At 51.0% G+C, this 15,626-nt stretch overlaps 1 protein-coding gene across 4 annotated transcripts in view; it reads right to left on the bottom strand.

The window, feature by feature from the left end:
- Window positions 1-11,024: 11,024 nt before the first annotated feature.
- The window catches only part of CRYL1 (crystallin lambda 1), a 113,532-nt gene continuing 108,930 nt past the window's right edge, over window positions 11,025-15,626 (bottom strand). For all 4 annotated transcript variants that reach the window (XM_003913646.4, XM_009191586.3, XM_017951112.3 and 1 more), the window contains 2 exons: window positions 11,956-12,062; window positions 11,025-11,575 (listed from right to left, as the gene is read on the bottom strand). In XM_003913646.4, the coding sequence (XP_003913695.1) occupies window positions 11,462-11,575; window positions 11,956-12,062 (221 nt within the window). In that variant the 3' untranslated portion in view covers window positions 11,025-11,461. The remainder of the gene's footprint in view (window positions 11,576-11,955; window positions 12,063-15,626) is intronic.

The raw sequence follows: 15,626 nt of genomic DNA, 5'->3' as shown, positions 1-15,626 counted from the left end.
CACTACACACCTCACACACACCACATACACACCCAATACACACATCACACACACACACCCAACACACACACACACCACACACACCACACACCTCACACACACCCATCAAACACTACACACCTCACACACACCACATACACACACACACCCAACACACACACACACACCCAACACACACACCACACACACACCACACCTCACACACACCCATCAAACACTACACACCTCACACACACACCCATGACATACACACCCAACACACACATCACACACATACACCCAACAAACACCACACACCTCACACACACACCCATGACATACACACCCCACACATACACCACACACATCACACATAACACCCAACACACCACACACCACACACACACCCATCAAACACTCCTCTCACAGCCGACACACGCACACACACACACACCCAACACACACCTCACACACTGCACACATCACACGCACCACATAACCCTAAAAACATTACACACACCTCAGACAGATCCCCCACACACGTCACACACACCCAACACACACTACACACATACCCATCACACACCTCACATATCTCACACAATCGCACACCTCACACACTCATCACACACCTCACACACACCCCCATCACACGCCTCAAACATCCACACTATCACACACAACACACCTCACACACCCAACACACACAAACATCACACACCCAACACACACCACACACCCCAAATACACATATCACACACCTCACACACACAACACACCACACACCCCCAGAAAACCCACATATTACACACACATCTCACACACCTCACACACACCACACACCAAACACACATGGACACAACATACATATCACACACACCTAACCGTGAACCACATACCCAACACACACACAACACATATCACACACCAGCCACACCACACACACCCAGAAAACACACATCACACACACCTCACATGCATCACACACCACACACACCCAACACACACCACAAACATCACACACCTCACACACGCACAGACAGTACACAAAAGTACACATGACACACAAGTCACACACCTCACACCCACACACAAAACATGCACCACACAAACCCCAAAACATATATTACACCACACACATTACACACAAAAAATCTCACACATGACACACATCACCCACAAGAAAATACATATCACACACCACACACCACATAGCTCATACACACCACATACCTTGCACATATCACATAATAATCACACCACACACGACACATATTGCATGCCTCACACACACCCAATACACACCACACACTTCACACACACACCCATCACATACACACCCACACACACCTCACACATCACACACAAAACACACACCCAGAAAACACCTCACATACCACACACAAACATCACACACATCACACCACACACAAATCACACACATCTCACACATACATCACACACATATCACACACTCTATACACACCACACACATACAACTTCACGCACAAGCAAAACACAGAAGCCACACACAAAAAAATCACACACCACACACAGCACATACTTCACACATCACGTGTATATTACACACACCTCACACGCAGAACACACACCACACCACACACACCCAGAAAATACACCTCACACACCACACACAAAACACAATATCGGGCCAATAATACCTCACACACACGGCATCACACTACCACTCTACACACACCTCACACAATAATACTCTATACACAAGCAAACACACAAAAAGGCACACACAAAAAACATTACACAGCACACACAAAGCACATACCTCACACACACCACACACAGTGAACACAATACACACAAAAGACATAGCACACATATACATACACACAAATATCACACACACCCCCACACAAAAACGTATCACACACCACATACAAAACATGCACCATACACCTCTCATACACACCACACACAAACAGACACATTACACATGCACAAAACATATCACACACTAGACATATACACCACACACAACACAAAACACACATCACACACACACCCAAAAACACACACCACACACACATCGTAATCGCCTGCCTCGAGGATGCAGGGACAAGATCGCGCTGGTCTCAGCAGGGTTCCCCTTCGTGTTCTTGGAGGGGTTCTGTGGACTGAGCTGCAACAAATTCCTATGTTGAAACCCCAACGCCCCGAGTGACTGCATTTGGAGGTCGGGAGTTGACGAAGTAACGAGGTCACAGGGTGGGATCCTCATTCGAAAGGATTGGTGGCCTGAGCCAGCTCGGGGACACACTCCGAGGACAGGCGAGGAAGAGGCCACCTGCAAGGCGAGAGCGGCCCCGCCGGCCCCGGGCCCTGGTTCGCAGCCCTACGAGCCAGGCTAAGACAGGCTAAGACTGCGGGCAGGCGAAAGACACCGTGAGAATTCCTCTTCCTGCTCCACTCCCTTTGTCCCGAGCTGGGCCCTCCATGGCAGCCATGCCCTTCCCGGGAGGAGCACTGTCCAGCATCGTTGACTTAGCTGAGAAGGACTCAAAGGTCACAGAGAAGTGTCTGCGGTTCTCACTGTGGTTCATCCACGGTCCACAGCGGCTTGTTCACCCCGCCAGACACTGAAGTAACGACGCTCTCCATCATCTCATTCAAACCCCGCCAGGAGCTGCTAGGATCGGAGTGAGGCCCAGAGCCGGGCTATGTGCCCAGGGCCACCTGCTAGCATGTGCTGCCCCAGAACCCAAGCAAGACAGTCTGGCCCAGAGCCTCAGCTCCTCATCTCTGCGTCCTGGTTGCTTCTCAAAGAGCCAGCGGACTCCCGGCGCAGTTGTGTAATACTCATTTTTGATCCATGCCATTGTGTATATACTGTCGTGCCGTGTGTACGCACTATTGTGTCATCGTGTGCACACCGTCATACCATGTGTGCATGCTGTGTGTCCTCTTGGCCACCCCACATCTCCCACTCTTCCGAAGGGGACAGATCTCATCGGCTGGGAGAATGATGGATGCTCCTCCCCCTACTCTCTCAGAGGGGTCCTTACATCACAGTCCATGGGCTTGTGACGAGGCCTGAGCCGGGCACTTGGAGCTGAGGTTGCAGGATGTGCCTGAGCCAAGGGTCAGACTCTCCAACCACAACCAGCCCCTACATGTCCCTGGGGCAGCCCTTGGCAATCTACCTTTCACAGGCCGGAAGCTGTTTTCTGTCATAAGCTCAGGACAGCAGTTTAACCTTCACCCACTCCAGATGCTGAATCACTGGTAGCACGCAGGTCTGGTCTGACCTGCAACTTGGATGACAAAGGTGTCATGAGGCGTTTCACTCTCCTTCCCTCACGGCCCACATCAGAACCATCAACAAGTTCTGTTGCTTCCACCTTCACTCCTGGACCCGCTGTGCTCCCTTCTGTCCACACCAGCCACTGCCTGGGTCTCTCCGGCCCCATCCCTGTACCCAGACTGCCTCCCTCCGTCCCTTCCAGGATCAGGACCCACCTGCCGTCTACCTTTGCACATCCTTGAGCTAAGAATGGGCTTTACATGTAAATGATTGGGGAAAAAATAAAAACAACAATACGTGGTGATAGTGGAAATTGTATGAACTTCAGGTTTCATTGTCCATACACAGGTTTTATTGGAACAAACACTGCCATGCTCATTCATACACGTTACCCATGGCTGCCTTCAGACTACAAGGCAGTGTTGAGTTGTTGCAACAAACACCCCATGACACAGGATGGCCCACAAGCCTAAAGTGCTCCACTATCTGGACCTCTACTGGAAAAATTTGCTGACCTCTGACTCCATACAGCAGCCAATGATCTTTTCACATGCAAGTCAATTAAATCATGCCACTCCAGGGGCTTCCTTCTGCACTTAAATTCTGACCTAACCCTACAAAGTCCCACAAGATCTAGCCCGGGTCCCTCTCCAACCTCCTGTCTGTCCATGCTGCCTTCTGGCTTTTCCTGTACCGGGTGAGGCTCCTACTTTGGGTCCTGGGCTTGAACCACACTGTCTGCCAGGATCACTGCTTTCCAGATCCGCACAGAGCTAGATCCTCCTTGTTGTTCACATCTCAGAGAGGTTTTCCCAGCCACCCAACATGGAGTAGACATTCGGCTGCGTACTATCTCATCATCAGCTGCATTCTCTGATGGGCACTGACCTCTGATCAGTTTTGCTTCACACAGTATCCCCTGGACTTTGCACAGTGGACCAGTAACTGTTGAAGAGTAGGCAGTGGTGATGGTGATCGTGGTGATGGTGGTGGTGATAGTGGTAGTGATGGTGGTGGTGATGGTATTGGTGGTGGTAGCGTGGTGGTGTTGGTGGTGGTGGTGCCATGGTAGTGGTGATGGCGGTAGTAGTGATGGTGTTGGTGGTGGTAGTGGTGATGGTGGTAGCAGTGGTAGTCAAGGTAGTGGTGGTGGTAACAATGGTATTGGTGGTGATAGTGGTGATGTTGGTGGTGATAGGGATGGTAATGTTGGTGTTGGGTAGTGATGATCGTATTGGTGTTGGTGGTAGTGATGGTGGTTGTGACGGTGGTGGTAGTCAATGCATGGTATTGGTGGTGGTAGGAATGGTGATGGTGGTGATAGTGATGGTAACGCCGGTGCCGGTGGTATTGCAGTGACGGTATAATTGGCTGGTGGCGGCATGACGGCATTGCGGATCTGCGGTGGCAGTGATCCACGGCAATTGGCGGCGGCAGGAACGGCGACGGCGGCGATAGCGACGGCACGTCAGGCCATTGGCGACGATTTATACTGGCGCTGGCGGTGAAAGGATTTGGTGACAGATCCGGTGGCAGAAAGTGACGAGTATCATGGCAGGCAGGAACTGGCGGATGCTGGCGCAAGATGAAAGATTTAACGTCGGCGTCATTGCAGGATGCAATTGGCGGCGGTGGCATGATGCATTGCGATGGCGGTGGCAGCGATGATTTACTGGTGGCGGCAGAAACGGCGACGCTGGCGGATAGCGATTTACAATGTTCTGGCGCTGGTCGCATGACGGCGGCATTGCTGGCGGTGCAGAAAGATTTACTGCGACGGGCAGAAATGACGATTTACTGGTGGCAGGAATGGTGATGGTGGTGATAGTGATGGTATGTTGGTGTTGGTTGTAGTGATGATGGTATTGGTGGTGGTAGTGATGGTTGTGACGGTGGTGGTAGTGATGATGGTATTGGTGGTGGTAGGAAATGGTGATGGTGGTGATAGTGATGGTAATGTTGGTGTTGGTTGTAGTGATGATGGTATTGGTGTTGGTGGTGGTAGTCATGGTGGCTGTAGTGGTGGTAGTAGTGATGATGGTATTGGTGGTGGTAAGAATGGTGATGGTGGTGGTGATAGTGATGGTAATGATGGTGGTGGTGGTAGATGACAATGAGATGGTGGTGGCAATTTTGGGTTAGTGGACATGCAGGCAGATCTGGGGAGGGACTGCACAACTCTGTACAGGGAGAGCATCTGCTTTGCATCAAGATGCTTGGGCTCTCAATGGTGTACAACCTGCCTGGCTCTACTGGGCAACCGGACAACTTACAACTTACAAATGCTGGGCCTGTCAAACACACGAAACCAGTTGACAGAGGGCCGGGAGGTCATCTCCTCCATGCACATGGCCACACGGAAGTCCCCACAGCAGACAGAGACAGCTCGATATAACAGTGTCAAGGTGTTTGGAGTAAAAATAACACATGCTTATGGTGATAGTGACGGAATAAAGAAAACCATAAAGAAGAAAATCAGAATTGCCCCAAAATAAGCAGGTTTAACATTTCTGTGTGCTTTCTTCCAGGTGCTTTCCACCTAAATATCCATATGTAAGCTAATGTCCGGCTCTCCTTATGTGATAGGCCAAGGCCCTCTTTCTTCTAAAGTGACCTATTTTCAAGGTCTCGAGAGATTAGTACACCATCTCCTCCTTCAGTAAGAAGCTCCAGGCCGAGTGCGGTGGCTCACGCCTGTAATCCCAACACTTTGGGACGCCAAGGTGGGTGGATCGTGAGGTCAGGAGATCGAGACCATCATGGCTAATACGGTGAAACCCCATCTACTAAAAATACTTAAAAAATTAACCGGGCGTGGTGGCGGGTGCCTGTTGTCCCAGCTACTCTGGAGGCTGAGGCAGGAGAATGGCGTGAATCTGGGAGGCAGAGTTTGCAGTGAGCCGAGATCACCACTACACTCCAGCCTGGGCGACAGAGCAAGACTCCATTCAAAAAAAGGGAAAAAAAAGCTCCAGTGTCAGCAGCCTTTACCACTTGAGGAAACACCTTTCACACTCGTGATCTACACTCAGGTGTGGGGTTGAAGCCCCCACATTCTGCCCCATCCTCCAAGGTGCGACAAGTGGGCAGTTTCCCCATGTCCACCAGCCTGGCAAAGGGATGCCACCCTCCCCTGACTGGGAGCTCCGCCTGTGTCTGTGGCCTTGCACTTAGATCCTGCTGGGTACCTGCTATGAACAGCACTGGGGCTGAGGGCCAGGGATGCAAAGAGGACAAATGCAGAGTCCCTGGACTCAAGTCCCTTCCTCAGGCTTCCAGCCTGTCACTCCGTGCCCGAGACGCTTGTGTGAAGATGGCTTGGTCTTCTCTAGGTGCCTTTGCTGTGTGTAGAAGCTTCACCAATGATGATATTTTGTGCCATATTTACATACAGGATATCTGGCAGCCTGTTTGTAGACGTTTCTAGCTTTTGCCTACATAAAAGGGAGAATACTACAAGGAAAATGGAGAAAGATCTGAAGAGACAGTGTTGACACATACCGAAGCGCCTGTAACCCTCCTCTCAGTTGCCCCACGGCCTGTGCTAACGTCTCTGATGTCAGCCAGGCTAGAAGCAAGCCAACAGAACTAGAAAACGTTTGACGGCTATATGGCTTGGGGGTTTAATTAGTGCTTAAGTTGCCCTTTGCACTTAGATGTGAGGTTGGTCTCAGGGTGAGGCCCATAATGAAGGTAAACCGTGATGACAGGAAATGAAATGAGCACAGGATGAAGGCGAGCCCGCTGCACAAGCCGTGTGGGGTGGGATGTCTTCCAGACACACACAAAGAGCGTCGCCTTTAAGGGGCCAGGGCTGGAGGTCCAGGCCACCCCGATCACAGTACGCTTTTCTGCCATCTGCGGCTCCTCCCTCCTATGCCCTTTCATTCTTTCTTTCAACAATTATTTCTTTTTTCTTTTTCTTTCTTTTTTTTTTTTTTTTGAGACAGAGTTTCTTTCTTGTCACCCAGGCTGGAGTGCATGGATCCTCAGCTAACTCTGCCTCCCAGGTTCAAGCAATTCTCCTGCCTCAGCCTCCCAAGTAGCTGGGATTACAGATGCCTGCCACAACGCCCGCTAATTTTTTTTTGTTTTCACTTAGTAGCTTTACAGGATTTCACCATGTTGGCCAGGCTGGTGTCGAACTCCTGGCCTCAGGTGATCCACCCACCTCGGCCACCCAAAGTGCTGGGATTATAGGCATGAGCCACCATGCCTGGCCTCAACAATTACTCCTTTGGTCCCTTCTATGGACCCGATGCTGTTCTAGGTTGTAGGAATTCACCTCTACTAGGCTTTTCTTCTCTCTTTTTGGACTGACAACGGAGACATCACCTACTTTATGAAACACCCCCGACAGCCCTTGTCACCCACCATCATTCCCGGGTGCTCCTGGGACACCCACCCTGTGCATGGCTCTGTGGTTGCACTTGCAGCTTTAAATTATGCTTTTCTCTTCATGTGTGCATCTTCCCCACCAGACTGTGAACTTGTCACGGTCAAGGTCAACACAATTCCATAGCCTCAGACGCCTACATAGTCCTTGCTCTAAACACATTTGTTGAATAAGGGAACTGTGGCAGAATCAGCCACAGTTCCCTTATTCATCTCTTCGAAGACAAAATGGTGACAACAGAGTGTGGAGGGAGCCTAGGCACCGGTCTTGTGTTCTTCCCCATCACCATGAAGGGCCAAGCTTCTTCCCACGGAACCACAAGCTCCCTCCCCTAGGCTGTCACAGCTCAGCAGTGCCCACCACACCCCTGCTCAGACACCAAGCTAGCAAGCAACTTTCTGGTCATGGTTGGGTCCTACTCTCCTGCCCACCCATCTTCTCCATCCCAGGAAACGGCAACTCTCCCTCCATCCACAGAAGAGTTGTCCTTGACATTTACGTTTCTCTCATTCCCCACATGCTGTCTGCCCATCCTGTTGGCTTTATCTCCAAGACAGCTCCAGAATCTGGCTGCTGCTCCCCTCCTCCTCCTTCTTGCCATCCCTGACCAAGACAGTGGCAAGAAAGCCTGGACTCCCTGCTTCCACTCCAGCCTCTGGACAGTCCCTCTTCCACCCAAGCCAGAAAGGGCTTTGAGAAACAGAGCGAGATGGTGCTGCTCCTCTGGCCTCCCACCTCACAGAGTATGAGCCAATCCTCCTGTCAGCCTTCAGCTCCCACCCTTCCTGTCTTGGTCTGTCCCCCGCCACCTTCTCCATCGCTCACTCCTGCCACTCAGCCTTATGGACCATCCAACTGTCCCTTGGACGCACCCCTTCACCCTGACCTCAGGGCCTCTGCCCTTCTGTTTTCTCTCCCTGCAGCGCTCTTCCCTAGAGCTCCCCGTGGTCTCATTGCACACTCCTGTGGGTCTCTGCACAAATGTTATAATCATCTTCCTTGATTACCTCTGTAGAATTGCACACACATGTGCACACACACCCCACCTGTACGCCCTGTCACTCTCTCCTGCTCCAAGCAAGGCAAGGCTAAGAAATGGGCACAGACCAGAGGAGACTGGGTGACGGAACAATGACATGCAATGTGAGCTCCTGGATGGGATCCTGGAACAGAAAGAGGATACTTACAGTAAAACTGTCACATGAAATTATACAGCCGCTAAACTAACAAAGCAAACAAATGCTTTGGTAGCAGGACCCCAGGGACGGCAAACTGAAAAGCAGAAAGGCCTCCATAAGCCAGAGTTGATTGCTTTGAAGCCCTCCCACTTACATCTGAAGGGCCTGTTGCTTGGGTTTTGTGTGAGGTTAGGCTCACATACCCCGCTCTCCCTTTAGCTGTGTCTTGGGCCAATTCCTGGCTCTATCCAGCTGTTCTGAAGCTGGGCCCAGAACCGTAAATGAGCTCGCTGCTGTTCTCAAGCCTGAAGAGCCTGCCTTTTCAGCCCTTACGTGAGACTCTCTGGGCACTCCCACAGCCGATCACTCCGCATTGCACACTGTGCCTGCTTCAAGCAAGATCATGAAGCTTGTCTGCTTCCTTCTGCCAGAACATGCCTGATATCCACACAAAATGCCTGACAGCAAAAGTGGGAAAATAGAACTTATATGAATGGATGTCCCTCAAAGTCATGCAGAGGTCTGCCCTGCACGCTGGCGCCAGTGCTGCCCAGGGCTGCTGTGGCCGCTCCTCTTGGCATGCATGGCTGAGGGATGCCATAAGCCCAGCAGGCCATGGGTGGGGCCACCTGCACCCCATGCCCCCCTCATTTCAGCGACCCCACATCTGGGCCTGGGAACTGCAGATGGCCTTGGCCGGCTCATCAGGGGAGTCCTGCAGGCACAGGGGACAGCACAGTGACAGGGCCAAGACCCGGGAGTGAGCAGAAGGAAAGCAGCCAAAGCCGGAGGCTCAGGGAGGAGCGCAGGCCTGACGGAAAGGAACTCTGTCAGTAGGTCACAGGGTGTGAGGGGTGAGGGATTTAGTCACCAGTTAAGGAATTTCTGAAACTTAATCAGATGAGGAGAAGGATCCTTTTCCTGCTAAAGCCTCCTTCATGTCTGGCCACATCACCTTTTCAGTGAAGTTTGCATATCGGGGCACTCATACTTCCTGCCTCTCCCCTAATCTCCTTATCTCGTGGGTGACATCAGCTCCAACCTCCCGCCTCTCTCGGGTCCTGCGGGGACTGTGGGTTCCACCCGGGATGGTTTCTGCATTCGCTGCCCGACCTGCTCTCACGTGGACCCCAACACTCTCTGCCTCCAGGCTGGTCCCTTCTGCTGTGGGATGAGCTTTCCGAGAGCCTGACCTGATGGGGCACTCCCTGCCTGCAGAATGCTTGGTTCTAGGTGAAGGCCCAGCTATTGGCACAGTCCCTGGATTCTTCCCCACCTGGCCTCACTCAGCATCCCCTCCAGGGCTCCTTTTTGGTCAAGGTGGGCAGCTCCTCATTTCCAGAGCACTCCAGCCCTTCCCCATGCTCTCCTCCCGGAAGGGCTGGCTGACTCCACCTGTTACCTGAGCCCCCTCATGGGCCACCTCCTCAAGGCCTTCCAGGGCACACGGGGCAGCAGCTGGCCAGGCTCTCCTGTGTTGGATTCCTCTGGAGCACCAGTCCTGTTTTATTCTTAATTTGTGTTCTCTTATGGTGACCTTCTGAAGGGCAGGGGCCACCTGTGGGATGCCTGGCACATCAGAGTCGCTCAGCGCATGCTGTGAGAATAAGCAAGTGCCAGGCAGGAGCCTGTGAGCACAGGTTAGCCAAGATGACCACTTCTACACGGCTCCTGACCGGGGCACTGCTTCCAACACCTCCACAGCCCTGGTCCCAAGAAAAGGTATCTCCCTGCTGGACGAAGCTGGGCACCAGAAGCTGCAAGGCTGGGAAGTGTCAAGGGAGCCCAGTGGTGGCATCTGGCCACTGTGGTGTGCATGGCCTTGCGGGTGGTGGGGCCTGTACTGGGACTAGATCTAGGAAAAGACCACATCAAAGACAATAATGGAATGTTGGATCAAACAGGTACTTTAGTGTAGAACTTTGGTGCCTTTAATTTGCTAGAGACATGGGGTGTCTAAGGGCTGGGCAGTCAGTGGTGTTTCAAAAACATCATCTGATCATACAGCCTCAGGACACTGGAAGCTACTCCGGGAAAAGCACACATTGCTGGATGTCTGCTGAGTGATGGACGAAGGGCCTGGGAAAAAGTATCTGCTTATGACTTACTCGTCGTGGTCACCCTAAAATACGCCGGTCACAGGATCAAATGCTGTGTTTCTCAGAAAAAAAGTGAGAAGGAAAAAGACATCTGTAAGGAATCAAAAACGTTTATTCAGAATAAGCGTTAGCAAAACGAAGGGAGGTACCTCATAAAGGCAGGGCCGCAGAGTACTCAGAAAGGGATTAGAAAATAATTACAAAAATATTTTGCCACATATTAACATGAAACTACAATCACTGGCTGTAAAATATAGTCATACGTAATCAAGCTGAAAAGAAAAAGTGAAAATCTCCAGGTTATCTGCCCAGGTGGCAGGAAATCGACAGCCCCGAGAACGCAAGTGCTGCTGTGCCGCCAGGCCCAGGGCTACCACCGGCCTGCACCACCGCACTCGGGCTGCACACAAGACAGCCAGCTTAGGATCTCCGTGGGCTGCTCCCTGTGTCACAGAGGGCTGATAACGAGCTCCCAGTGTTCCCAAACAGGGCCTCCAATGAGAGGAGTGGCAGCTGCATTACAAGAAATTCACTGGGGCTGCACCTGACTCTTCAACTTGGCAAGTCTCATGAGGCACTCGTCCCTCCACTGCCTCCTGGCAGCTAAGTGCTCTGGGTCATCAGGGACCTTCACGCACATGTCCTGCGAGAAGGAGAAGGAAAAAAAGGACAATAAAGAGGAAATAATTTACCAGGAGTGTAATTATCGCTCTTGTTTATGCAAACTGTGCAGAAACTACTTTCAAAGCAAAAGCAGTAAACCCTCAATGAACGGCAGCTTTCCAAATCTTGAAAGACCTCAGTCCCTCAGAGAGAAGTCACAGTGAGCTACCAGTTTACTGGTCACCCTGTCCTTAAGGTGTCCTGGTGACATGATGGAAGCATGAACAAAGTTATGAATGAGGAAACACTGAGATCAAGGGCCAAGATTCCAGCTGCAGATGCACGCCCACCCACCACAGAGGTGAGGGGCGGCAAGTGCTCCAGGTGGCCGACATGCTTCTCCACAGTGAGTCTACGCACCTGGTTAACCTTCTCAGCGGTGGCCCTGGAAAACTCTGGAATGGGTCCAAAAGTCTTTAGGACATGTTTCATGCCTTCGCTGTATCTGTCGCAGTAGCTTAACATACCTGGAATTGCATGAAGACAAGAATCCACAATCTCAGAAAAAACATTCTTAGTTAAACTCAGAAATGCATTCAGAGAGTTTTACCCTGGGGTCAGATAAGCTATATTCCTCCCTCCCTGTGAAGACAAGACAGAGCTGGGGAATGTGCATGGGCCTGCTGGCACCAGAGAAGCAACCCTCCCCATTACCCACTGCCCACACTGGCTCCTGGGTGTTCAAATGTCAAAAAGTGCTGGGCCTGGCTGGGCATGGTAGCTCATGCCTGTAATCCTAGCACTTTGGGAGGCCAAGGCGGGTAGATCACCTGAGGCTGGGAGTTCAAGACCAGCCTAGCCAACATGGTAAAACCCTGTCTCTACTAAACACACCAAAAAATCAGACAGGTGGCATGGCTGGTGCCTGTAATCTCAGCTACTTGGGAGGCTGAGGCAGGAGAATTGCTTGAACCTGGGAAGCAGAGGTTGCAGTGGGCTGAGATCACGCCACTGTACTCCAGCCTGGGCAACAGAGCGAGACTCCATCTCAAAAAAAAAAAAAAAAAAAAGTGCCAGGTCCCTCAGACCTCGCATGCCACCTCTGCTGGTGCATCTCACGATCTCATGAAACACTCCAGTTGGCCTGCGTTCACACACGGATTTGTTGGCTACCCCAGTAAGTTCTAATGTCACCAAAAGTGTTTCCTCCAGCCATGTACAGGGTTATTTGTGTACAACGCTTAAACGCATTTTCCAAGAATTAAAGATGTCAGATCTCAGGTAAACCCATCACTTATCTCACTGTTAGGTCACAGATCTGTTAGCACTGGTTAGCACTGAGCTGCGGTGAGCCGAGATAGCATCTCCGCACTCCAACCTGGGTGACAGAGTGAGACCCCACTGTACTGGGTACGGTCAAGGCTGCAGGTACTTGAAGCACTGGCTGGAGAGCTCATGTTGGCTTGTGCCCTGCTGGTTTGGGTGGATGGAGCCAGGCGCTCGGCTGCACAAGCCCCCATGCACGCTCCCCACGCTCCTGCTGCTCCCCAGCCTTGGGGAGCCATGATTTCTCAGATTCTAAGGAGAGGGCCCTGGGACTTTGGTGAAGAGACTTATCCTGGAGGGAGAGGGAGGGAGCCGCACGGGTTAGGCTGACTGCGCAAGAATGGGGTGCGCCCAGGGGAAAGCGCAGGCCAGTCACGGCCCCCACCCGGCACCAGCCTGCCCCGACCCGCCGGCCCCGCAGACTCACTCTCCCTCACATTCCTCCCCTCCCTGCTGCCGGGAGGCGAATGCGCCGGTGCCGGCCTGTGCTTAGCAAGTCAAGTCAGAAGCCCGGGCCGGGATCCTGGAAAGGGAGGAGGCGGCGTTTCTGGTTCTGGGCGCCATGGAGGACACAGCCTGGGCTACTGCCGCCACCCTGACCCGTTTCCCACATCTTTCAAACCCTTAAAGGCTCAGCAACTGGCCAGTCCGCCTACAACGATAACACGGGGACAAAGGAAGCCGCAGAACGTGCAGAGCCTGCCCCAGCTCAGCTTCCCACTCCCCACAAAAACTGTGGATGATCAACTTAAAATACGAACCATCAGTACTAGATACGCTCAAAAAGCAAAAAATGAACAAACAAACATCAGCTTTGGGGTTTGGTTTTGATTGACCTGTGCTGATGTGAAAGCCTAAAATCACTGGGTTGCAATTTATTTGCTTCAAATAGTTCTTCTCTCTCCGTGCGCTAACATTGCCCCCGAAATGGTTCTGGATGGCGAACGACCCAAACATACCAACTCTCCCGACATGCGCACCTGAAAGCAACGGATGGGTGCTCTGTTTGTAAAAGAAGGGGTTTCATCTCGTTTAACCTGTGCTGATTTGGCAGTGCAGAATTCTGGAAGGCTCTTGAGCGTTCCAGCACTGCACAGGTACTGGAGGTGGCCTAGCGTTTCCGCAGAACAGAAAACCACCTACACATTTATTTCATTTGGGAAATTATTTACTTCACTTTTGCTAGTTGTTTATGTATTAAAACGAAAGGAGATAAATCTAGACACAAATACAGTTTATTGTTTCCTTTTGGGGTGAGGGGCAGAGAGACACAAGAATCAAGTTGAAAATATATTAAATTGGCCGGGCGCGGTGGCTCAAGCCTGTAATCCCAGCACTTTGGGAGGCCGAGACGGGCGGATCACGAGGTCAGGAGATCGAGACCATCCTGGCTAACACAGTGAAACCCCGTCTCTACTAAAAATACAAAAAAAAAAAAAAAAAAAAAAAAAAAACTTAGCCGGGCGAGGTGGCAGGCGCCTGTAGTCCCTGCTACTGGGGAGGCTGAGGCAGGAGAATGGCGTAAGCCCGGGAGGCGGAGCTTGCAGTGAGTTGAGATCCGGCCACTGCACTCCAGCCTGGGTGACAGAGCGAGACTCCGTCTCAAAAAAAAAAAACAATCAAAAAAAAAAAAAAATTAAAATAGAAAATATATTAAATTAGAAGAAAATGGGAAGCGTGGCTGTGGCTGCATATCCCCGCCTTGCAGGCAGGCAGGTGCCCTCACAAGACCCCTCAGCAGCCGGTTCCATCTCCCTCTCCTACCAGAGCAGCAACAGGCCAGGGGTTCAGTTCACGCAGCACTTGCCCTCTGGAACATTCTCTGAGCAAGTGTTTATCTCCCCCTGTCCTGTGAAACCATTTGAATCTCCCAGGAGCTTTCTAGAACTTTCTTTCCTTTCTGCTTTTGTAAAGTTTTAAAGGGACATCTATTTCTACAAAACAGAATAAAGCATTTTATTCTAATGCTTTATTCTGGAATAAAGCTGGAATTCATGATAGTGCAATTCATACTTTTCCCCATTTTTATTCAGGAAACCCTTTGAAATGTCAGTCTTAGTGATATAAAAACTTTTTGTAACATGCTGTTGGGACGAAGAGCCCTCACTGTCTGTGACAAAGTTCAGGCTCCCACAGCACGTGCTCACCATGAGATGGGTGCAGCCTCCGGGTGCTCCAAGGGCAGGAGTTCGCCGTGACTTAGACTCACGACCTGCATCTGCCTGATTATTTACAACCATGTTCCAGTAAACTTATGACTGTGATTGTTCTTTGCAACTCCCCCCCTTCCATTTTAGGGAGGTATAATTTATTTTCAACAAGTATTTTGGTTTCTCTACACCATAAGAGGGGAATTGGGTGTAAATTACTCTAAAATGCCAATTTCTTTGGAAATAGGAAAAGCACAACACAGCCCACGTCACTTTTGATCCCCCTGGTCTGCCCTTCCCCACGATTTCTATCGAATCCAGCCTCCCCTGTACTTTTTCTTCTATGCTTCCATGCCCTCTGTCCTTCTGAGTTCTAATTCTTCCAAAATCCTTGTACAGCTTGGCTTTTTAGAAGATTCTGAACCTAATTTCTTAAGAGATGCTTATGCAGAAAAAGAAAAAAGGTAGAAAAAAGAATTGATTCTCGTGAGATTGGATGTAGCTTAACTTGCTGCTTTATCACTTGGGAGCCTTGGGCTGTGGGCCTCTGAGGAACAGCGGGTTTCAGTGAGTGCCCAGGTGCACAGGCAGGAATCCTTTCTGTTCCCATGTATG

This window comes from Papio anubis, chromosome 15, assembly GCF_008728515.1.
Source record: "Papio anubis isolate 15944 chromosome 15, Panubis1.0, whole genome shotgun sequence".
In the NCBI taxonomy this organism is placed as follows: Eukaryota; Metazoa; Chordata; class Mammalia; order Primates; family Cercopithecidae; genus Papio; species Papio anubis.
This window is presented reverse-complemented; position numbering and strand designations above follow the sequence as displayed.